Source organism: Hyla sarda, chromosome 4, assembly GCF_029499605.1.
Source record: "Hyla sarda isolate aHylSar1 chromosome 4, aHylSar1.hap1, whole genome shotgun sequence".
NCBI classification, from domain to species: domain Eukaryota; kingdom Metazoa; phylum Chordata; class Amphibia; order Anura; family Hylidae; genus Hyla; species Hyla sarda.
The window spans coordinates 166,489,160-166,515,053 of NC_079192.1; the positions used below are offsets into that span (position 1 = coordinate 166,489,160).

Sequence of the window (25,894 nt, forward strand, 5' to 3'; positions counted from 1 at the left end):
TATAGGACAGTAGTCTACAACCTGCGGACCTCCAGATGCTGCAAAACTACAACACCCAGCATGCCCGGACAGCCAACGGCTGTCCGGGCATGCTGGGAGTTATAGTTTTGCAACATCTGGAGGTCCGCAGGTTGAAGACCACTGGTATTGGAGGTTATACTCACGTGACCCCGCCGCTCAGGCTCGTCACCGCTGCCCTGGATGTCACCTTCCATCGCTGTCGCCGCGTCCCCGTTGTGTCCCCGACACTCCGGCAAGGCCTCTGCTTCCCTGGCATCCTCGCTCTCCGTCGCCGCCATCACGTCGCTACGCACGCTGCTCCTGTTGGATGACAGGACAGCGTGCGCAGCGACATGATGACGACGATGGAGAGTGCCGACGATGCAGAGGATCCTGAAGAGGACGCACCGGAGCCCCAAGGACAGGTAAGTGATCGTCACCGGAGCTCACGGGGCACTGTAAACGGCTATCCGGTGACAGCTGAAGCAGTCTGCGCTGCCGGATAGCCGTTTATGCGATGGCCTCCACATATAAAAGCATCGTATGTTGATGCTGCCTTCCACATGCGATGGCCTCTGAGAGGCCATTGTATGTTGAAATGATCGTATGTCGGGGCCATCGTAGGTCGGGGGGGTCACTGTATTGTATATTTATATACAAGTCATGACATTCAAATCATTAGTGCTGCCAACATTTGATGTATTAAAATGTTACAATATATTAATGTGTATATATTTTTCACAGTCCTACACTACATGATAAAATGTAGCTTGCATTGTATTTACACAATACATTTAACATTGCTTACATTTTTTGCAGAGCTGGTTGTTGCAGAATCAGTGGTGGTTATTAAGAAATTGCTCCAAATGCAGCCAGCACAGCACAGCGAAATAATAAAACACATGGCCAAGTTAACTGACAATATCCAGGTATCAATCTAACATAATAAATGCATATAACGCGACCATAGTAAGTTTACCAACTTTGGCTTTATGTGGTGCGGTTGTCATTTGTATCATGTAAATGTCAAAGCTGGTAAGCTGACAGGGTGCATGCATGTAATCAATCATGTAATTCTATGTATGTAACCCCACTTGTTTAGCATTTTATTACTTTTTTCTTAGGTGCCTATGGCTCGGGCTAGCATATTGTGGCTTATTGGTGAGTACTGTGAACATGTGCCTAAAATAGCTCCTGATGTATTGAGGAAGATGGCCAAGTCCTTCACTAATGAAGAAGATATTGTTAAACTGCAGACCATAAACCTTGCAGCAAAGTTGTATCTGACTAATTCAAAGCAGGTATGTGCCCAAAATATTGCTTTAGAACAGATGACTAGAGATCTATGTCAAATCAGATATAAGTATCTGTATATAACCACTACCGTATCATTTCACTTTTCGAAGGCTGGGGACTTTTAGATGGTGATATACAAAGTGTCCACTCACTGGAAAGCCTTGAAAGATTGGATATAGCTCCAGGATTAATGTGCCCATTTTAATATATTTTTTTCAAAACACATCTTACATAATCATAAAACCCTCATAACGTGTTAACTGGGCAGTCCATAACCTAACTGATGCTGTCCGCATGACAGCAGTCACTGGCAGGGGAGACTGAACAGCTAGTGTTGGTGCCTAGCCTGGCTGTCTCGCATGTCACACTATGCCTCCCAGACAGCCAGATTTTGCTTGGTCAGAGGTCTGTGCTGCCCATGTCTCACTATGATGTGCAAAAGTAAGTGATCATTGTATGCACATATATGAGAAAGGATCCATAAAGGGCTACTCCAGTGGAAAACATTTTATTTTTTAAATCAACTGGTGCAAGAAAGTTAAACAGATTTGTAAATTACTTCTATATAAAAGCTGCTGTATGCTACACAGGAAGTCCTTTTCGTTTAGAATTTCTTTTCTGTCTTACCACAATGCTCTCTGCTGACACCTCTGTCCATGTAAGAAACTGTCCAGAGCAGAATAGGTTTGCTATGGGGATTTGTTCCTGCTCTGGACAGTTCCTGACATGGACAGAGGTGTCAGCAGAGAGCACTGTGGTAAGACAGAAAAGAAATTCAAAAAGAAAAGAAGTGTAGAATACAGCAGCTGATAAGTACTGGATGGTTAAGATTTTTAAAAAGAAGTTATTTACAAATATGTTTAGGGCTGCAGCCAACGATTAATTTAATAATCGATTAGTTGTCAATTATTTTATGGATTAATCAATTAATCGGAAAAAATGACAAAATTCCCCCAAAAATGGGTTCAGCTGATTCTACTTGAAAAATGATGTACAATGGCAATATTAAAAGTTTCTAGCATGTGATGTGACCAAACTGCAGCAATTATTATTATTATAATTTTTTATTTTTTTTTACGTTCACGCTGATTGCTGTAAAGGATCATTATTAATGATCCTGTACAGCAGTGTTTCCCAACCTTTTTCGGGTCGGGGCACACCTCGGAAATTTTTTTTTCCTCGGGGCACCGCTACCGAGGTTGACAAGCAAGAAAAAAAAAAAAAAACGAAAAAAACGCAATGCACTATATCTATTTATGTAGTTTAAAGTGCTGCTTTATACAGCAACTCACCAATGACGTCTTCTCTAATTTGCATTGTTGCCTTCTCTTCTCCATCTGGTCTGGGCCATCATCACGATTTCTTCCACACACAATTCTTCACCTTTAAACCTGCAAAACAAATCTATTAGGCGCCAAACTTTTTTTTCTTTTTTTTTTACATGGGTGACAGAGGGGTGTAGAAGAGTGGACATGGGTGACAGAGGGGTGGACATGGGTGACAGAGGGGTTTAGAGGGGTGTAGAGGAGTGTACATGGGTGACAGAGGGGTGGACATGGGTGACAGAGGGGTTTAGAGGGGTGTAGAGTGGTGTAGAGGAGCGTACATGGGTGACGGAGGGGTGTAGAGGAGCGTTCAGAGGGGTGTAGAGGAGCGTACATGGGTGACAGGGGTATAGAGGAGTGTACATGGGTGACAGGGGTGTAGAGGAGCATACATGGGTGACAGAGGGGTGGACATGGGTGACAGAGGGGTTTAGAGGAGTGTACATGGGTGACAGAGGGGTGGACATGGGTGACAGAGGGGTTTAGAGGGGTGTAGAGGAGCGTACATGGGTGATGGAGGGGTGTAGAGGAGCGTTCAGAGGGGTGTAGAGGAGCGTACATGGGTGACAGGGGTATAGAGGAGCGTACATGGGTGACAGGGGTGTAGAGGAGCATACATGGGTGACAGATGGGTGTAGAGGAGTGTACATGGGTGACAGATGGGTGTACATGGGTGACAGAGGGATGTAGAGGAGTGTACATGGGTGACAGATGGGTGTACATGGGTGACAGGGGGAGGGTGGACATGGGTGACAGGGGGAGGGTGGACATGGGTGACAGGGGAAGGGTGGACATGGGTGACAGGGGGAGGGTGGACATGGGTGACAGGGGGAGGGTGGACATGGGTGACAGGGGGGGTGGACATGGGTGACAGGGGGGGTGGACATGGGTGACAGGGGGGGGGTGGACATGGGTGACAGGGGGGGTGGACATGGGTGACTGGGTGGGATTACATGGGTGACTGGGTGGGATTACATGGGTGACTGGGTGGGATTACATGGGTGACTGGGTGGGATTACATGGGTGACTGGGTGGGATTACATGGGTGACAGGGTGGGATTACATGGGTGACAGGAGGGGGGGGAAGGGTGATAGAGATGGACAGGGAGGTGGACAAGGCGGACATGGCTGACGGGGGGGGGGGGTGACAGGGGGAGGCAGACATGGCTGACAGGGGGGGGACAGAGGGTGGACCTGGGTGACGGTGGGGGGGGGGTTTAGACAGGGTTGAGAAGGCTAACAGAGGGGTGGAAAGGGTACGGTACCTTAAGCAAGCCGGCCCGCGCAGCTTGCAGTTCCACAGCAGGCACGGGAGTCCGGCGCAGGTGCAGCTCGTTCCGCCCCAGGCAGGGACCCATTTTCGGCTCCCTACGCCGTAAGGGAGAGGGGGACGGAGGGTGAAGGAGGGGGACGCGGGGGACACAGGGAACAGAGAAGGAAGGAGGGGGAACACGGGGGACGCGGGAGACGGAGGGGAACACAGGAGACGGGAGGAGATGCAGGGGGGCGCTGTGCGCGCAGTGCGCACGCAGACTTCCCTTCCCCCCCTGCGCCGTCAGGCTGGGGTGGGACATTTAAAAAAATAATAATAATAAAAAATAAAAAAATCACGGCAAAATCCCGTGGCACCACGGGCAGTGCTGAACGGCACACACGTGTGCCGCGGCACCGCGGTTGGGAATCACTGCTGTACAGGAACCAGTGTAAATATGATACTGCCGCATGGGTAACTGTCTGAACTATGAAAATAAAATGTTAATGATTCAATAATATTTTAATAGTTCAGACAGTTAGCCATGCAGTAGTATCAAATATGTAAAAAATATATATATTTAACTTTTTTGGATATTTGTAGGAAAAGGGGGAGCTAATTTTTATTAGGGGAGTATTTCATAATTATTATTATTATTTTTTACTCTTTTTATATAGCACTCCTATACACATGGGGGTATGTGCAGACTGCAGAGCATTGCAGTAGTACATGTCTGTAGTACAGACTCTGTAGTACTACAATTGCTAGGGTGCAAATGCTCTGCACACACCCCCATGTGTATAGCGGTGTATATGTACTACATACACACGAGGATACCCATACCCATGGGGATATGTGCAGAGAATTGCACCCTTGTGTCTGTAGTACAGTGCACACCGCTTTACCCATGGGGGGTATGTGCAGAGCATTGCACCCTTGTGTCTGTAGTGCAGACTTTAGGATGCAATGCTCTGCACATACTACCATTTGTATAGCAGTGTGTATGTACTACACACACACACTGCTATACGCATGGGGGTATGTGCAGAGCATTGCATCCTAATGTCTGCACTACAGACACAAGGTAAAGCGGTGTGCACTGTACTACAGACGCAAGGGTGCAATGCTCTGCATATACTGCTATACACATAGGGGTATATGCATAGCATTGCACCCTTGTGTCTGTAGTACAGACTAGGGTGCAATGCTCTGCACATACCCCCACCTGTATAGGAATGTACCAACACTGCTATACACATGCGGGGTATGTGCAGGCTGCAGAGCATTGCACCCTATGGTCTGTTGAAGACACTAGGGTGCAATGCTCTGTCTGCAGTCTGCTCTGCACATACCCCCATGTGTATAGCAGTGCAGTGCAGAGCAGACTGCAGACACACACAGACGATGGTCCTGGGAGGATCACCAGCCACCAGGGCCGCAGCACAGTGAGTGTGTGCTGTAGTGGACCCTCAACCTACCGTACGGGGGACCGGGAGGCGGCGGCAGAAAATGGAGGGTCACTGATCCTCATGGGCTGAGTAAGGGAAATACAGGTAAAATGGCGGCGGGGAAGAGACAGTTAGGAGGAGCAGCAGCCTCCTAACTGGTAACACTGATCGGAGGATGGAGCTGAGAGTCTCAGCCTGAGACTGTCACTGAGGCTGCCACGGACAAAGAATCGGGCGAATATTCGATAACGGGATTCGTCGACAAGGAATCCCATTATCGAATTAAATCGATTTTATCGATTAATCGTTGCAGCTCTAAATATGTTTAAAGACGTATTCCAGGATTTTTTTTTTTGCAGGGGCTGTAAAGTTAGTGTAGTTCATAATATAGTGTCAGTTCCTATGTGTGATGGTTTTCTCACAATTCTTATGTGATTTTCACACCAATATTTATTTTTATCAGCATACAAAATGACTGTTGTCTCAGATTTTTCCCAGGTTGCAATGCGGCCGAGATCTTACTCACTAGTCAGCTGATGACAGGGAGCCTGTCTACTTCAATGGGTGGAGCGATCGCTTGGTGGGAGAGAGATCAATCTGCAACTAATGCAACAGCTGTAGTCACCCTGATTGAAAACCACAGGTCTTTTGATGGATGCAGCTCATTTGTTTCAATGGGTGGGGTGGCTGATGTGTGGGAGGGAGGAAAATGGAATTATGGGATTTGTAGGCAAAAAAAGAAAAATCAAACAGGAAATACCAGTTCACAAAAAGTTAGCCACAGTATTATGGTAATCTCACAACATAGCCATTTAGCCCCAAGACAAGCGCAGATCCTTCCTAAGCATGTCCATTACTGCCTGCCAGGTACATACTAAAATCACCTTATGGTGGATAACCCCTTTAACTTTCTAGCACCAGTTGTGTTTTTCACTGGAGTACTCCTTTAAGTCCTGTGTAAGGTGTAAGTGAATTTGTGAAGAAATGTCAGATTCAGCTCTTCTTGACAATTACCACATACAGATGACAATTCCAGAGACTTCATTTATAAAGCCATTCTTGGTAATAGGCATATTGGTGGATTGTTTTTAACATGAGATCTTTTAACTTTGGACATCGCTAACTTTCCATTCTCCACTTTATGGATTTCTGTTTTTCTATTTGTTTTGTCATTAATTCTGTGCTAAAATTTGTGTTAAACCCAATGCAATTGAGTAGGGTTTTGGCAATCCAATGGACAGGCATCAGAAAGTGTCTGCATGGATTTTAGTTTCTGGCAAATAAGTGACATCCTTTATTAGCTGCAGATTGCGCATGTAAAACCAAGGATTATCCCCATAAATGACAACAGAGCTAATACTTCTACAGATCTGTAGCAGTGCCGCTAGTTTATTAATTGTGGAAATCTGAGGTTCAGCCTCAAATTTCTGCTATGGAAATACAATTGAGATTATTATCTAAGGTTTGAAGATACTCTTCTAAATCTTGTCATTGAAGCATTCTACATTGAAGCCTCAGTGTCCTGTATATTATAAGAAAAATAGATATTGGGCAATTCATGTAACATGCTTCCAATGTGAAGTCTGAGATCTTATCCTCCATGACTTTTTTTTTTTATCTACGTGTTGCTTTAATTAGAAGTCTATTTCTATGATGGTGTTACTACTGTATTTTAATGTGCATTTGTCCCCATTATATGTATTCTTAGACGAAGCTTCTCACTCAGTATGTTTTGAATCTGGCTAAGTATGACCAAAATTATGACATCAGAGACAGAACAAGATTCATCCGCCAGTTGATTGTACCCACAGAAAAAAGTGGAGCACTTAGTAAGCATGCCAAGAAACTCTTTCTGGCTCAAAAACCTGCACCTATTTTGGAGTCTCCATTTAAAGGTATTATTCACTTTCTTTATATATAATGTAGTAGTATCTTCTAAGTGTAAGAATTATGGGGGAGATTTATCATTGCTTTTAGAACATTTTTTTTTGTCTATGTTTTGGCGCAGTTCAGGCGCAAGCAGCATATTTAGTGACTTTTATGCGTCTTTTGATATAGACAGTTTCACTCTTTTTGCCTACCCGTAGAACTTTTTCTTTTTGACCATGAAGTGGTCACGTATTTATCATTTGCGACTTTTTTGTCATAAGTCGCTATTTTGTTCGCAAAGGTACTTTTTTAGGTGCAAGCTACACCACCTACCAGTAGGCAGGAGAATCACTTCTACCTTCCGCAATTCAACCTTTAACCTCTTGTGGACGACAGCGTCCCACTCCCCTTCTGTGACACGTGCTCAGTAGCTGAGCGCGGGTCATAGCTGGGTGGTCCTGGCAGCTATCTGCCACCAGGACTCATCTCTAATGCCAGACATCAGTGATCCCGGTGATGCCTGGCTTTAACCCCTTAGACACCGCAATCAAATTTGATTGTAGCATCTAAAATGCAAGTAAAAATGTCCCGGCAGTTCTGTGAAAGTAAGTAAAAACACTTAACTTGCCAAATTCAGGACCCAGGAAAGTGTCTACTTCCCTCCCTCACAAGCATCTAGATAAAGTGTATGTGGTAGAGCTTTTCCCACCACAGCAGAGCTGCGCAAAATTCATCATCCTGCTGCACTTTCTATATAAATAAGATGCACGCTAGTCAAACCCTCCACTCAATAAACGTGGGAAAATAGCTCTACCGTAGACATTCTTTGATAAATCTGGGCCTATGTATTTGGCCAAAGGACAGATAGGCCCACAAAAAAAAAACATAATGGGTCCCTGCAGTAGACAAACCCTATTCAAGATAATTTGGAGCCAATTTCTTTCTGTTAGGAACATTTCACAAATAACCAGAATCAGAAATTATAAATTTTATAGATCGCTTCTTTCATTTTTAAAAAGGCCTCTGAAAATGAAAGCGATCTGATTGGTTGCTATGGCTAATTCAGCAACTTTTCCTCTGGACAGGTTTTGATAAATACCCCCAATGGGCTGACAATTCCAGCTTCCCATAGCTCACTGGTAAATGAGAGCTCTGTTGTACTGCTGGAGAACTAGAAAAGGCAGGTTGGTACCACTATATACACAGATAAGGATATATATATATATATATATATATATATATATATATATATATATACACACACACGATTCCTGTGTCATTCCTGATCTCTGGGGGAGAGGAATAAACTTCATCACACAGATAACACAAGAATAAAGTTTATACCTACAATATGGCTGCTCCCAGGAAAAAATATCAACTTTATTTAAAGTGTACCTCTCATCAAAAATTTTTTTGATATTTTATAGTTTATTACATATAAAACGATTTACTAATTGGGTTAAATTTAAAAAAAATTATTATTCTATGTTTTTTATGTGTTTAAACTTTTGACCACTAGGGGTCTCCCTACGAGTCCTATTTTTGGTGATTTCGGACTCACCGCCGGCCTGGCAGCTGAGTCCGAAATCTGATACTGAGCACTGCTCCCGCCTGTCAAGCAGACAGGCGGGAGCGAGCGCTGTACGCGCATCCCTTCCAGGCGCGCTCCTGACTCAGCTGGTCAGAGGCGTCTCAGGCTCCTCCCGCTGACAAGGAGAGCCGGCGCTTGCTGGCCCCGAGTCAGTTGAGCGCAGCTCTTCTTCTCCCTCCTCTGCACACCTCCTGTATGCGCGCTCCCGAGAGGGAGCGCAGCATACAGGAAGAAGGTCGGCACGGCAAGGCTTCAGATGACGTCACGCTTGCCGGGCCCCGCCCACTTCCTCCCTTCTCAGACGCTCCTCTCTGAGCTACCAAAGATGAACATAAAAAGGTAATTTTAAGTGTTTTTTTATTTTAAAAAAATGCTAGGATAGATAGAGTTAGTGACAGGGACAGATGGGGAGGGGGATTAGGGAAAGTTGAGTTGATAATAGGTGCTCTTTAAAATTAAAAAAAAGAACCAATGCATTATTATTGGTCTTCTACTGTCTTGATCTGATTCATTTAAATTCATCCACATAGTCTGTTGTTTCAAATATTTTATTACTTTATTTTTAGTGCTAGCTACATTCCGTGTAAAAGTTGGCCACAAAGAGATGGGCTAAGCAGATATTATTACAATGGTATCTGCAAGGTATCTGACTATTCTCAGACATGTTAGGTAAAGGGGTACATTTATCCTTTGTTGCTCTGAGTCTCTGAAACATTTTATACATATCCTCAAATTTTAATGTCATCATTACCACTTCCCTCCAGTGACAATATGAGGGTAAGCAGTAGTCAAAGAAGACTAAACTATTGCCTGTAATAGACATCAGCACAGACCTCACTCTGTGTCTGTACTCCGTATTCTGAAGCCATGCACTTTTAGCCCTATCTAATTATTACTTTACCCCAATGAGGACCCCCCCTATGACATTCTCTTTAACCCCTTAAGGAGATAGCCCATTTTCACCTTAAGGATACAGCCAATTTTATTTTTGCGTTTTTGTTTTTTCCTCTTTGCCTTCTAAAATGTATAACTCTTTTATATTTCCATTCACAGACCCATATGAGGGCTTGTTTTTTGCGTGACCAGTTGTACTTTGTAATGACATCACTCTTTTTACCCTAAATTGTATGGTAAACCCCCCCAAAAATTTTTGTGTAAGGAAATGTAAACGAAAATCATAATTTTGCAAATTTGGGAGGTTTTGTTTTTGCACTTTACGGTAAAATTACATGTTTCCTTTATTCTCTGGGTCAATACGATTAAAATGATATCCATGGTTACATACATTTCTATTGTACTGCTTTAAAAAAAATCTCTAACTTTTTTTTTTACAAAATCAGTATGTTTAAAATTGCCCTATTTTGACCACCTGTAACTTTCTTGTTTTTCCGTATTCAGGGATGTTTGAGGGCTCATTTTCTGTGCCATGATCTGTAGTTTGTTTCGGTACTACGTTTGCGTATATGTGACTTTTCGATTGTTTTTCATAAAAAATGTTTGCAGTTTGATGTGACAAAAAAACCTGAAATTTTTTACTTTTTTTTTAATGTTTACGCCGTTCGGGATCATTAACATTATATTTTTATAGTTCGGACATTTACGCACGCAACGATACCAAATATGTTTATTATTCATTTTTTAAATACTTTTTTGTATTAATATTGCTTCTTTATAGCAATCATTAGATTGCTAATACTGTTCAGTGCTATGCATAGGGCATAGCACTGATCAGTATTATCAGCGGTCTTCGGCTCTAGTCTGCTGGAAGGTAGATCAGTGCAGAAGACCCCGGGAGATGTATGAAGGCAGGTGAGGGGACCTCCGTCCTCCATCTTGGCTGAACTGATCCCCACAGCAGTGCCGCGGGCGATCAGATCAGCCATTGCCGCACATGCCTCCATTGCCGCACATGCCGTGATCTGTATTGATCACCGCACCTGAGGGATTAATGGCAGACATCTGCGCTATCGCTGATGTCCGCCATTACCGGCGGGTCTGCGGCTGCTGACAGCCACCAGGAATGAAGCGAGCGCAGCTCTAGTAAATGTACGGCTCTGTTTGCTAAGTGATGCTATGCAGCGCCGTACCTTTACGGCGCATGTCCTTAACCCCTTAAGGACGCAGGACGTAAATGTACGTCCTGGTGAGGTGGTACTTAACGCACCAGGACGTACATTTACGTCCTAAGCATAACCGCGGGCATCGGAGCGATGCCCGTGTCATGCGCGGCTGATCCCGGCTGCTGATCGCAGCCAGGGACCCGCCGGCAATGGCCGACGCCCGCGATCTCGCGGGCGTCCGCCATTAACCCCTCAGGTGCCGGGATCAATACAGATCCCGGCATCTGCGGCAGTTCGCGATTTAAATGAACGATCGGATCGCCCGCAGCGCTGCTGCGGGGATCCGATCATTCATAACGCCGCACGGAGGTCCCCTCTCCTTCCTCCGTGCGGCTCCCGGCGTCTCCTGCTCTGGTCTGTGATCGAGCAGACCAGAGCAGAAGATGACCGATAATACTGATCTGTTCTATGTCCTATACATAGAACAGATCAGTATTAGCAATCATGGTATTGCTATGAATAGTCCCCTATGGGGACTATTCAAGTGTAAAAAAAAATGTAAAAGTAAAAGTAAAAAAAAAGTGAAAAATCCCCTCCTCCAATAAAAAAGTAAAACGTCCGTTTTTTCCTATTTTACCCCCAAAAAGCGTAAAAAACATTTTTTATAGACATATTTGGTATCCGCATGCGTAAATGTCCGAACTATTAAAATAAAATGTTAATGATCCCGTACAGTGAACGGCGTGAACGAAAAAAAAATAAAAACGTCCAAAATTCCTACTTTTTTAATACATTTTATTTAAAAAAAAATTATAAAAAATGTATTAAAAGTTTTTTTATATGCAAATGTGGTTTTAAAAAAAAAGTACAGATCATGGCGCAAAAAATGAGCCCCCATACCGCCACTTATACGGAAAAATAAAAAAGTTAGAGGTCATCAAAATAAAGGGATTATAAACGTACTAATTTGGTTAAAAAGTTTGTGATTTTTTTTAAGCGCAACAATAATATAAAAGTATATAATAATGGGTATCATTTTAATCGTATTGACCCTCAGAATAAAGAACACATCATTTTTACCATAAATTGTACGGCGTGAAAACGAAACCTTCCAAAATTAGCAAAATTGCGTTTTTCGTTTTAATTTCCCCACAAAAATAGTGTTTTTTGGTTGCGCCATACATTTTATGATATAATGAGTGATGTCATTACAAAGGACAACTGGTCGCGCAAAAAACAAGCCCTCATACTAGTTTGTGGATGAAAATATAAAAGAGTTATGATTTTTAGAAGGCGAGGAGGAAAAAATGAAAACGTAAAAATTAAATTGTCTGAGTCCTTAAGGCCAAAATGGGCTGAGTCCTTAAGGGGTTAAAGGGGTATTCCAGGCAAAAACTTTTTTTTATATCTCAACTGGCTCTGGAAAGTTAAACAGATTTGTAAATTACTTCTATTAAAAAATATGAATCCTTCCAATAGTTATTAGCTTCTGAAGTTGAGTTGCTCTTTTCTGTCTAACTGCTTTCTGATGACTCACGTCCCGGGAGCTGTGCAGTTCCTATGGGGATATTCTCCCATCATGCACAGCTCCCGGGACATGACATCATCAATGAGCAGTTAGACAGAAAACTTCAGAAGCTAATAACTATTGGAAGGATTAAGATTTTTTAATAGAAGTAATTTACAAATCTCAGTAAATAAAGAACAAAGGTGCCCTGCACTCACCGCTTCAGTCCAGGTAATAACCTGGACTGAAGCGGTGAGTGCAGGGCACCTTTGTTCTTTATTTACTGCTATTTGGTGACTACGGTCTTTATTGTCCTAGCACCTCCGCTGCCAGGGTGGATTTCCAGACTAGCGGGACGCTGTCTCCATCTCGTGGTCTTAGGAGGCTTGAGGTATCGGTGCCACTTCTGTTTCTTTTTTACTATTAGTAATTTACAAATCTGTTTAACTTTCCGGAGCCAGTTGATATATAAAAAAAAGTTTTTGCATGAAATACCCCTTTAAGGGGTTATTACTTGTGTGTTAACACATGCAGTTTAAAAACATTAAGCATGACCTAAAAAATGCTCAGTACTGTGCTGCACCCGTAAACGTGGCTTTGTAAATAAGGTAACAAAAGAGATTGTGTTAAGGATACTGAATATGTAAAAGGGAATAGGAGTTCTGAGAGTGGTACTGTATATAGGAAATCATTCTTTTTTTTCTCCTACGCACAGATCGGGATCACTTTCAGTTGGGCTCACTTTCTCACCTGTTGAATGCTAAAGCTGTTGGGTATCAGGAGCTACCAGACTGGCCAGAAGAGGCCCCCGATCCGTCTGTGCGCAACGTGGAGGTGAAGGAAGCTGTGCGTGCTAACCTGAGTATATAGGGATGTGGGCAGTGCAGTACTGCTGTTTATCCTGCATAAAAATCTGTCCCCTTCTAATCACTTGCTTTGTTTTGCTGCTCAGGGCTATAGTTACAGGCTTGCGCTTTTGCTGCAAAAATTATTTCTTATTCTTGAATTCATAAATTTAGATAATGCAGTTATCAGATCATAAAGTAATCCAGCAATGCTGCCTGCAGTATAGCATATTTTTGGATATATTATAAATCAACTTTTAACCAAATCAATCTTCCCTCGTATTTAGGAAGAGGAAGATACTGAGCCCACAGAGTGTCACATCAGCCTGCTTGGGGAGTTGAAAAAGGTGTCACTTGTGTGACTGAGTGTGCACTTTCTCTCCAGTTAGTTTACTCTTTCTGTGTGCAGTGACCTACAGTAGTACATCTTTTACTACATTTCTAAAGCTGATTTCACAAGCATCATAGCACAATTGTTTTCATAACAGATGATTGTACATTCTACCAATGATAAGGTTCGCTTTGCATGGATGTCAGCTTGGTATGTGCTGTGCACCTTTATTGCTGATCCTAGCCTTTACTATGCAAGCATCCCTTACACTGCACTTATGTGTTTTTGTTTTAAGCTTCTGCCTAGCTTTACTTTGTGTGGCATATTGAAACTATTGATTTTCTATTACTTCCAAAATAATTTCCCCTTATTAACTTGTGATCACTTTAATGGTACCCGAAACACACGTCATCGGGGTGGTCAGCAATGGCTTCTTCCCATCCACCAGCTTTGATTTATCTCTTTCTATTTAGGTATAAGAAGAGATCTATCAATAAAAGCTAGTGGGGCAGACAGAAGCCACCCTTAAAGGGGTTATCCAGGAAAAAACTTTTTTTATATATCATTTTGACTTGTTTTAAGGACATTACATCAAAGTTGGATCAGCCTGTAGTGTGGTTTCCCACTTTGATTTTGAGTGTGACTCCATATCCAGACATCCATGGGTTGATAAATTTGATTTCATTGATAATATTTGTGTGATTTTGTTGTCAGCACATTCAACTATGTAAAGAGGAAAGTATTTCATACGATTAGTTCATTCATTCAGATCAAGCATGTGTTATCTTAGTGTTCCCTTTATTTTTTGGAGCAGTGTATATGTCAGTACAAGCAGAGTGGAATTCACAAATCACATCCACATGCTGTAAAACAACTGCTTATATTACATATGGATATTCATTATCAGTTGCTTTTGTGGATGCTCATCAGATTTGTTGCACATTTTCCCTACTAATTGCAATTGGGTAGTTAAAATCCGCAATAAATGTGCATTCAAATATATCAGTGTGGATTTCACTGCAGAAACTGATTTGCAGCAAAATCCACAACAGCAGAATTTGAACTTATTATTTTTTTTCAGGCTCTGCAACAAATCTACACCAAATCCAGAAGGTTTGTTGTGGATTTGCTGCTGCAGATATAGCAGTAGAAACACTATGGATTTTCCACCTGCCGATCCAGATAAAAAAAAATGTGCCATAGAATGACACAGGAGAAAGAAAAAAAAGCAGCAATCTGCCTCATGATCTTATAATATAATTTGTTGAACCTCTTTTTAATTTTAAATATTTCTCAATTTTGCTATATTTCAATGTACTTAAATATTTTGTGATTGGCATATCATTTCTTTTAAACTCTTCATGCATATAATAAGGCATTTGATCCTTCCAGGTACCTGAATGGACTAAGTGCCCAAGCAGGGAGAAGAGGAAAGAAAGGGAGGAGAAACCATTCTATTCTGATTCAGAAGGCGAATCAGGACCCACAGAGTCCGCAGACAGTGGTAAGAGACTATACTGTGGATGCTTATTTAAATAATACATTTATGAAACTAAAAAAAGGAGAACCTGAACATCAGCTTCCAAAGTAAAATGGCTACTAAGATGTTTTTGTAATGGTTTTGATAGTATAGGTTTCATGAAATGAAATGTCCACCTGCACTCACCGCTAAGAAGACGACTCGATGCTCCTATCAGGAATAGCCGGGACGCAGGTCGGTCAGATACAGCATGAGGTGCTCAGGGTTGACTGCCAGCAGTTGCCTCTGAGCGCCTCATGCTGTATCTGAATGACCTTGTCCCGGCTATTCCTGATAGGAGCATCGAGCCGTCTTCTTAGCAGTGACATTTCTTCTTGTGGTTTGCTGTTCATTCATCTACATTATCGATGTTTCCTATCACCGCCATTGGACTCCGTTAGTAAGGATCATTTCCCATCCTCCTGCCTGGTGTTCCGTTACTGCATACCTGAGTCTGGTCTCATCTCTGTGGTGCCGCCCATACCTCAGTTTATACATACATTGTTTCACATATGCTGACAGATGCCTTACAATATTTTTATTACAGAACCAGAGTCAGTCAGTGAGTCAGTGAGTGCGAGTGGTGGGAGTAGCAGTGGGAGTGGATCAGGCTCTGAAAGTGAAGAGGAGGAGGAAAGTGAAGATGAAGAAGAGTCTGAAAAAGAAGAAAAGAAAAAGGGAAAGAAGAATGAAACACAGAGTGCGGGAAGGTATGGAAAACTGTGAGAACTATAGGCATGAATGACTATGAAATGCTCATCAGAACACAGAAAAACTGTTTCACACATACAACCTTCCCACCTGTAAGCTGGACACATAACATACTTTTGTGAAGTCCTCGCTCATTGGATCCAGAACAGGGGAGGTTGAATGCTCTGTTCTGCCCGAAAAGATCCGATTTTACTATCATTAGATAGCTTAAGGTGCCCTAATATATTGAGTTGAGCAGTATTCCTTTGCCACCACTTTCAGGGTACGTTCCCACACGGCGTATTTGCTGCGTATTTGCTGCTGTGTATTTTATTTTCTCTGTTGAAGTCAATGGGTAGGAAAATACGCAGCACCAAATACGCAGCAAATACGCAACAAATACGCAGCAAAATACGCCGTGTGGGAACGTACCCTCAAGCAGCATTAATTCGACACCTCTCTTCCCCACACTTCACAACTCCCCTACCATAGCAAAGTAAAGGCAGGTGGTCCTGGCTTCTTATGTAGTCCCATTTCCCTACTCCTGATACATCATCAGTCAAGTTACCCTCTCCTATAGTCAGAGTACCTTTGCTATGCAGAGTATCTTCTGCTATATAGACCACCTGATATTGCTACATAGTCACCCTTCTATAGGCGGAGTAGTCGTGCTATAATAGCTTCTACCTCTACCATTTGGGCACTTATCACACTATGTGGTGAGTCACATTACTAACTTCAATAGGTTGAATAGGTGTGCTATACAGAATACCTTTTTCGTCATATGGTGCACATGTTCCACTACATAGGTCAATCACATTGCTCCCTTCCACAGGTGGAGTAGAATATCCTCTTCTGCAATATAGACCACCTAACTTTGATAACATAGTAACTCTTACCCTTCTGTAGCTTAAGTAGTCATGCTTTGCAGAATACTTGCTTCTACCTCTACCATATGGGACACCTTTCACACTACCTAGCCAGGCACATTACCCCCTTCCATAATTGGAGTAATTGTGCTATGCAGGATATTTTCTTCTGCCACATGACATGACTGGTATGCTCTGTAGCCAGTCAGATTACTCCCATTTGTAGGTAGAGTAATTGGGCTCTACAAGTTACCCACTTTCTGCTACATGGAGCACCTGCAATTGAGGCATGGTCAGGCTTGTGCTATGCCGACTATCCTCGCCTGCCTTTTGGTGTTCGTGTCCTTTCTGGGTTGTCCCTCATATTTCTCATTTCCATGGTGGAATAATTGTGTTCTGTGGGATTCCAGCTTTTCCTATATAGTGCAACTGTCATTGCTCTATAGTCAGTAACATTGTGGAATACCTCTTTTACATTCTTGGGGACCTGTGATGCTGATCACATACCCCCTTTTATAGGTAATTGTGCAATCTTCTTCTGCCACTTGGAGCATCTATCCTTGCAACATTGTGTTTATTTTCTTCCTTTTATAGCCAGATTTTTCTCCTTCTATGCAGATCACCTGCCTTTGCCTCTCAGAAAGTATTATTTCTTACCTTCTGAAAGATGAGTACTTTTATTTCGCTGTATATCCACTTCTGCTTTGTCATTGTGCAGTCACCTCATATACTATCTAGTCAGCCAGAATACCCTCTTTCCTAGTCGGTGTGATTGTGTTGTGCCTATTTCCACTCTTTAGTGTGCAGGACTCCTGGCATTGCTACGCAGAGGTCAATTTCCCACCTTTCATTGGTGTCCTTTATGTGTTGAGCAGATTAACCTTTTCAGCTATGACTCCCGCTGACATTACCCATTTTTAATCCAGTTTATGTGAAATTCCTCACTTGCTCATTGGAGTGCCTTACCTGCTATGCAGATTGTATCGTTTTCCCTTTCCATTGGTGGGATACATATCGTGCTTTACACATGTCTCTTCTCTGCTATCAGGCAGCTCTGTCATCGCTAGGCACATAGCAGTGTTCCTCCCTTCTGGGCAAACCCATTGTATTTTGCAGTTTATTCTGTTCAACCACACACAAACCTGCCTGGTTTGCCGTTTTTGCAGGTATTAGGCAACCATACCCCCTTCCACAGGGGAATAATTGTATGGTTTGTTTGTTCTTTTGTATGAGCCAGACATACTCTTTCCCCCATTTTGTGCTGTCTCTGCTACTGCTGACAGTGCAGCTGTCATTGCCTGAGGTTTTTTAATACTCTCATCTATAGGGAAGTGGTAGGGCTTTGGGGATCTCTCTCCTTTCTTGCTTGGCAGCATCTCAAGGTTTTGAGTGGTCTTTGTTCCCCCCTAACTTGTTTGGCTCCCACCCTTGGCCTCATGCAGATCAGGCCCCATATAGCCCCACATGACCCACATCACGTTAAATGCCTCTACTTCAGAGACCTCTTCTATGTTTCTTGGAAATCCTTTCCACTTTCAGTTTAGACCCCTCTGACCGCTTTCTCTCAGAGTGCCCTTCCTATTGTGTGTTTCTTATGCTTGTCTCTTCCCTGACCAGTTTACCTTTTCCCTTGGCTGTCACTATCAGAATGCCTCTGGGGTTCATCTTAACAACTCTGAGAGGCCTTATCCTTCAATTTCCATCCCCACAGCTTCTAAATCCTTTTTTTATGAATTTTCTCCTTGATAACTCTCTTTTTATGGGTCCAGAGCTAGATGTCCACTGGTAAACCATACCCCTTCAGGGTCCATGTGTTCACCCTTAGGAAGTGAGTTTCTCTTCCATATGTCTTTAAAGGGGTACTCCACCCCCAGACATCTTATCCCCTATCCAAAGGATAGGGGATAAGATGTCAGATCGCCGCGGTCCCGCTGCTGGGGATCCCCGGGATTCTCGCTGCGGCACCGCGCTATCATTACTGCACAGAGCGAGTTCGCTCTGTGCGTAATGACGGGCGATACGGGGGACGGAGCAGCATGACGTCATGGCTCCGCCCCTTGTGACATCACGGCCCGTCCCCTTAATGCAAGTCTATGGGAGGGGGCGTAATGTCCTCCACGCCCCTCCCATAGACTTGTATTGAAAGGGGCGGGCCGTGATGTCACGAGGGGCGGAGCCGTGACGTAACGATGCTCCGGCCCCTGTATTGCCCGTCATTACACACAGAGCGGAATCGCTCTGTGCAGTAATGATAGCGCGGTGCCGCAGCGGGGATCCCAGGGCTCCCCAGCAGCGGGACCGCGGCGATCTGACATCTTATCCCCTATCCTTTGGATAGGGGATAAGATGTCTAGGGGCGGAGTACCCCTTTAAGCCTTATGCCTGTGTGTGATTTCTGGCTGGCCTGCGAGGTGTGCTCCCTGTTTTTTGCATTAGGATTGCCCCCCACCCCCGTTCTTCTGTCTATCATGTCTAATTCCTCCTTTGCACCTGACCTGGACTCCAAGGCCCTCACTTGTTTAGAGGGCTTTTCTGTTCATGGAATCAGTTGGCATCGTGGTTGGGCTCACTGAGCCCTGCATTCAATTGCATACAGCCCCTCAAATGATCTCTTGTTCTGGCAACTGCCCCTTGTATTTTTACAACTTGGCTTGCCAAAATAAATGCATCAATTTAGTCTTTTTTGGGAGACCACCTCTTGGGGACAAAGTACCCTGAGTGCTGTTACCCATGTGGCAACTTTCCGTCCTTCTGGGTGTCCCATACCTGGCCTGTCTCTTCTCGATGACTTCTGACATATCAGTCCATATGTCTGGCAAGCCTCAGTGGGCTAGTACTCACACTTTGTTCTGCCTGCAACCCACAACTCCCTCTTCCATCTCTTCTTCTGCATGATTCCTTCATCTGCCCTGACAGCTTCTGTGGCCCTTTTCAAGTTCAAGTTCATGAGTGTGGTCGTCTTTGGCCTGTGACTTCTCCTTTTTGCTCAACAGCTCCTTCCACCAGTCCTGTGGGTTTCTAGGGCAGTGTTCTATCAGCCAGCCTGATGGTCACCATATGTTTCAGCATTCTGAGATATTTTTCATCCAATTATTATCCTCCCTATAAAATCCTTTTCTTTATTTATTGGGGACACAGCACCCACCAAGTCATTTTTTTCTGGTTCTTTGTCTTTAAGAATATTTCATTGCTGCTCTGTCCAGACATTTCTCTTAATACCATTTTTCTTTGGTGTTGGCTTTTTCTGCTACTCCTACTGCTGGTGTACAAACTGATTATCTCAGTGTTTGCAAAAGGGGTATGCTTAGTGTGGCCTCCTAGTGGCACTAGCCAATACCCACAGTCTCCCGTGGCCCCCAACAAAGAAAAGGATTTTACAGTTAAGAAGAAAAATCAAGTTTTTGGTGGGGTTGGCCACAAGTCCTCCTGCCATTATAGGTATGATTTATGCTGTTGTTACAATAATAGACATATTGGTGGTAATTAATAAATGTCAGTAGTTAAATAGTTTGCTGATAAAGAAAGAATGATTAATGTTAATAAAGATGTTCTTAATCAATTGACAGTGATGAAAGTGATCGGGAACAAAAAGCAGCAGCAAAAGGGAAGAAAAAAACAATACGAACATCCAAAAAATCAGCCTCTGAAGAAAGCAGCTCAGAGAGCGAATCTGAGAGTGAGTCTTCTTCAGAAGAGGATAAAGAAGAGGAAGAAAAAGTACAACCGCAGCTTGAGCCTAGAAAGAAGAAGCCTGTAAGTCTTAATCTACTCTTCACCTCTCCACATCCCTGATTCTCTTCTCATTCCCAGGTGCTACCTTAAGTAACATCTACCTCTGGTGACACAAGAGAAAAGAGTTTATGGTGCCTGGGAGTAAACGACAGTACAAGATAAAAAGTTATACTTAAATGGGCACTGTCACCAACTAAATTTTTTGATATGTTTTAGTACTTATGTACTACAACATATCTCTAATATACTTTCATTTTATTTTTTTTTCATTAAAAAGGTTTAATTTACATTTAAAAACCGGCTACTGAAAAAGGACTGATTTTGGAGTGGCAATCAGTCTGCACTCGCTCCCTGCCTGTCAATCAGACAGGCGGGAGCGAGCGCATTGGCTCCCTGGCCACTGGCTGGGAGGCCACTCCTCCCGCACATCGCCGCCGCCACCTCGTTGCCGCCGCTGTCCCTGCACGCCCATTGCCGAACTCTGCAGCAACTGCAAGTGTAATGAGGGAAAGGGGTATGCGGGGCGGAGGGGGGGGGGGAGGGAACGGGCTAGTGCCGTAGCGGGGGGGGGGGGGTAAACGGGCTAGCAAAAGAAAAAAAATAGGATGGTGGGAGCTACCCTTTAACAGCTCTTTTAAACCTAGCATGTGCATCATTGACTGAAAGATGTCAGTCAATGCAGACATTGTGAATGGTTATTGGCTAATGACTGTATTGCATATGGTAGTTGCTGCACCTTCTACGTGCTGTACAGTACAGTCAGAACAGTACAGTTGTGGAAACGAAAAAGAGATGAAAAGGTGAAGGTCCCTATACGGTTCTCAGGGGGTCCCTGGTGCCCGTTTGAAGTGGTTACAAATTTGTGCTACCACTCCATTCAAATTCTGCTGAATGTAGTATGCTCCCATCCTTCTACAAAGTTACTAGCCAGTTTTGAGTTGCTCCCTCTGACTATTAAAAGTAGGGCTTGGAATTAACTGTATCAGTTTTGACTTATTTTGCTTAATTCTTCAGATTTCCATAGTTCGGGATGACATTTTTGGGGCTTTAAAAGCAATTAACAGGTTTCTATAAAGTCATTTTCTTAAAGGGGTACTTTGGGGAACTAAACCCATTGCCCATACATTCCCTCTCACCAACCTATTTAATTGTCTAAATATCATTCATTAGCTATATAGAGAAGTTTCCCTCTTCCAGATGTGAGAGAAAGATGTCATAATAAGATCCACCTTGTCTTTGTGTAAATCTCTCAATGCGACTAGCCCCAACCCTCCTGGAAGACAAACACCACACGATTTCTGTCTTTACAGCCACAGCTCCCCTCCCTGTGTGAGGAGCTTGCCAGCAGAGAAGACCAGTGAAGATTCTCAGTCACAACTCAGCCCATAACACTGCTCTTTTCCTGCTGTAGATCTAATCACTGACTGCTGCCATTCAGAGCATAGCATGATTTATTGCTGGTTGCTGCTCACTGTGTTTATAACAACACAGCATGCACACAGATAATAAAAGCAATTGGCTGGCAGCCATTACACAGAGCTGCACTGACTTCTGGGAGTTGTAGTCTGCACTGAAAGCAAGGAGAACAAACCTTTAGGAGACATCAGGGGCCACAGGAGCTGGCAAAATCACATGTATAAATTTAGGGGACACAAAAGAGGTATTGTGGTGGCTTTGGGGAAATTTTATTTTTCTTAGCTTTCCTGGAGCACCATTTAACATAAAATGGTCTCAATATACAAAGTTCGTCCCAGAACTAATAAATATTGTATTTTAAGGGGCCACCGTACTCTCATTTCTTTTATTACTTAGTCTACAGTTACCAAACCAGCAGTGAAGAAGCCCAAAGAGACGAAGGAGATGTCTTTATTGGATCTAGACGACTGTGAGTAAAATTTTGACATATGAATATTTTGTATCACTTCTAATATTTGTCCTAGATATAAATTAATAAATTAATTTCACAATCTTTCTATTCTAGGGGGGGGGGGTAGGGATTGGTTTGGTGGGTTCACTCAATGGGTAGAAAAAATTAGATAAATAGATTTTGATACTGTTTATGAAATGTTATTGGTATTGATGTCTTGCTGTATGGCAATAATCATAGTAACAAGTATAGAGTGGATGTATCTCCTGTTTTGTAACTTGTACATATATAAAAATAATCAATATATATATTTGACTTAGATGAAAATAGCTCAACCTCATACCTCAATTCAGCACAAACCTCTATGAAACAATGTTAAAGGGGTATTCCGGACAAAAATATCTTATCCCCTATCCAAAGGATCGGGGATAAGATGTATGATCGCGGGGGGGCCCGCCGCTGGGACCCCCCCACGATCTCCCTGCAGCACCCGCATTCTATGCGGGAGCTGCGTCTCCAGTTTCGGAAACCTCCGGGTTTCCGGGACTGGGGACATAACGTCATGCCACGCCCCCTCCCCTGCGATCAGACATCTTATCCCCTATCTTTTGGATAGGGGATCAAATGTTTTTGCCCGGAATACCCCTTTAAATTGTCTCATATTAGAGGAGGAAAAATCCTTTTAGGAGAAATCAGAATAAATTCTTGTATCAACAACCATCCTCCAGCAACTGAATACAAATGCCCTTTCATATTTATTTAGTAAAATGTATTCAGGCTCTTTTATAATCTAACTTAACTTAAAAGTTTCTTGTTTCAGTCTCTGCACCCTCTGCTCCTCCTACAACTTCAGGAAGCATTGTCTCATCCAGCCTTGTGACTGACCTGGAAGGGTTATCATTAACAGACACATCTCTATCCCCCACAGTGAGTAACGTTATGCTGTTCCATTGTGATTTTTAGCAGCTTTATTAAAATAAAAATGTACCCCCTTAGAATACAGTGACCACTAAGTGATTTCATGTTTAAGTATTTCTGTCAATTTTCCTCCTTAGGTAATCAGTCCTATATTCTCCACGAGTCGCACATTTGAGCTACTACATCGAATGACAGGAGAGGGTCTTTCTGTTGAATATATATTCAGCCGCCAGCCCTTCACACCTGATCATCGCATGGTGTCCGTTCAAATCAAGATCTCCAACAACACTGACAGTGAGGTGCGGAATATCAGTATAAATGAGCCCAAGCTGCTATGTGGCATGAGGATGCAGGAGTTTCAGGAAATTGGTATGTCTTTATTTTTTTTTTTTTTCTAAACATCTTTTTATTAAGTACAAAACATACATTACAACATGGATGTATACAGTCCACAGGATACATAGAATTCATACCATTTTAATAGTGCCTTAAATGGGTACTATGGTTGAAAACTAATTTTTTCAAATCGATTGGTGCCAAAAAGTCAGATTTGTAAATTACTTCTGTTTAAAACTCTTAATCCTTCCAGTACTTATCAGCTGGTGTATGCTCCAGAGGAAGTTGTATAGTTCTTTTCAGTCTGACCACAGTGCTCTCTGCTGACACCTCTGTCCATGTAAGGAACTGTCCAGAGTACAAGCAAAAGCCCATAGCAAACCTCCTGCTTTGGACAGTTCCAGACATGGACACAGGTGTCAGCAGAGAGCTCTGTGGTCAGACTGAAAAGAACTATATAACTTCCTGTGGAGCATACAGCAGCTGATAAGTACTGGAAGGGTTAAGATATTTACATAGAAGTAATTTCCAAATCTGTTAAACTTTCTGGCACCAGATGATTTGAAAAAAATTGTTTTCCACTTTAAAGAGGTACTCCATTTCAGAACATTGTATTCCCTATCCAAAGGGTCCCAGCGATCTCCTGCCCGGCACTCCGTCTCTCTCCTTGCATTTACGCTCCATGCATGTATTATTGTCGACCACTGCTTTGAGCATTGGCCGACACCCCCCCCCCCCCTTCATGTAGCTATGTGTGGGCTGGAAATGATACAGGGTTCAGGTATCTCCAAGCTCTGCTATAGAGCTACATGGAGGGGCGTGTCAGTCACCACTTAGAGTGGTAGTCAACAGTAATCTGTCCACGTAGCGGAGATCGCTTCATTCATGGAGAGAGACAGGGTTCCGAGCAGGAGATCATAGGGGTACCCAGCAGTCGGACCCCCTTCCTTTTTATTTCCCATTCCTTTTTTAATACACTTCTGGCTTTGGCTCAAAAACTGCAGTGACAGTTTTCCAAACAATAAGTCACAAAAAACCTGTGTGGAACAATTCAGGCAGTGCAAAGCTATGTAGCTAAACAAAGTATTAGTGTATTTTCAATTGTTAAATCTTTTATATGTTAAATAGAATTAGTCATATTTGCAGGGACATTTTTTTGCAATCAGAACACTTGTCATAGATGAGGAATAAAAGAAAAGATGTTTTCCATTATTATTACATTTTTTTCTCTAATATATTGGAGTGTTTGCTTTGACCCACATGTACACCTCTCATATGATTAAATTACTCCTTCCATTTTCAGACACAGCAGAACTTGTAAAACAGACACATGTACAGATGCCCCATTACATCTAAAAATGAAAGGGGCCACAGTGCTCCAACAAGCATACCCCAACGTTTTGCTGATCAGTTATGGTCCAGGGAGTCTATCCTGTTATTGCAGATATAGTTGCACAACCATACCTGGTACTCTGCTATAGATTTCACTGGGGAATGATGCAGCTAGCAACACATATTGCAGGGGAAATATAATATTGTAAAGAAATCTTATAGGTGGATAGCCATCCATGTAGTACAAGGACATCTCAAGCCCATGAGAAGAGGACAGGTGTCACCATTAAATCTGTTTAATTCCACAGAATCACTGCCATCAGGTGAAAGTGCTACTGTGATTATGGGCATTGATTTCTGTGACTCCACGCAAGCTGCCAACTTCCAACTCTGGTGAGAGCTTAAATTATATTTATGAAAAACATGGAAATTATCAAGGTGTACATGCAAGTTTTCTGGCATAAAGAAGTTGCTAATTTCTGCACTTATTTCATTTTGTTCAAGAATTTGTGACTTTTTTAACACCAGGTTTCTGGTGTAAGAATAGGTAAATCCCCATGGTTTATGTTCGCATATCCTAATAGGCTTTCAAATAACAATGTAAAGAAATGTAGCATAATATAGGATATGTTTATTTTTCAGCACACATACACGCCAGTTCTACGTGTCTATCCAGCCACCAGTGGGAGAGCTCATGCTTCCTGTGTTCATGAGTGAAAATGAATTCAAGAGAGAGCAGGGTGAGTGAGGGAATTTGTGAAGAGATTACAGATGGGTCAATAACCCTGTAATTAAAGAAAATAAATATATGCTGCTTCTTCTTGGTGACCAAGCTTAAAGAGGCACATCATTCTTATTATTTTTGCTGCCCGGCAGCAAGGTGCTGGGTATACTCACGTAGGAGCTGTAAAATGACAGACTGGGCTGTGAAAAACAAAACAGCCTGCGTAAGTAAGCCTAGCAATAAAAAAAAACAAGGTGCTTTATTAAATTTTAGTAGGTCCATTTTCCCATTAAACGTGTCGAAAGGGAAAAAAATGAAATAACTATCATGTAAGTAAGAAATACCATGTTAGTTCACAAATATAGCTTGGTTTGGCTATGTTC

At 42.8% G+C, this 25,894-nt stretch overlaps 1 protein-coding gene across 4 annotated transcripts in view; it reads left to right on the forward strand.

The window, feature by feature from the left end:
- Nucleotides 1–25,894, forward strand: part of AP3B2 (adaptor related protein complex 3 subunit beta 2) — an 81,978-nt gene that overhangs the window by 46,530 nt on the left and 9,554 nt on the right. For 2 of the 4 annotated variants that reach the window (XM_056572618.1, XM_056572616.1), the window contains exons 14-25: nucleotides 820–929; nucleotides 1,125–1,301; nucleotides 7,030–7,216; nucleotides 13,064–13,194; nucleotides 14,917–15,028; nucleotides 15,591–15,753; nucleotides 20,169–20,355; nucleotides 22,147–22,219; nucleotides 23,022–23,128; nucleotides 23,257–23,488; nucleotides 25,096–25,180; nucleotides 25,430–25,527. In XM_056572618.1, the coding sequence (XP_056428593.1) occupies nucleotides 820–929; nucleotides 1,125–1,301; nucleotides 7,030–7,216; nucleotides 13,064–13,194; nucleotides 14,917–15,028; nucleotides 15,591–15,753; nucleotides 20,169–20,355; nucleotides 22,147–22,219; nucleotides 23,022–23,128; nucleotides 23,257–23,488; nucleotides 25,096–25,180; nucleotides 25,430–25,527 (1,662 nt within the window). The remainder of the gene's footprint in view (nucleotides 1–819; nucleotides 930–1,124; nucleotides 1,302–7,029; nucleotides 7,217–13,063; nucleotides 13,195–14,916; nucleotides 15,029–15,590; nucleotides 15,754–20,168; nucleotides 20,356–22,146; nucleotides 22,220–23,021; nucleotides 23,129–23,256; nucleotides 23,489–25,095; nucleotides 25,181–25,429; nucleotides 25,528–25,894) is intronic. The other 2 variants (XM_056572619.1, XM_056572617.1) reach the window with 1 other exon arrangement.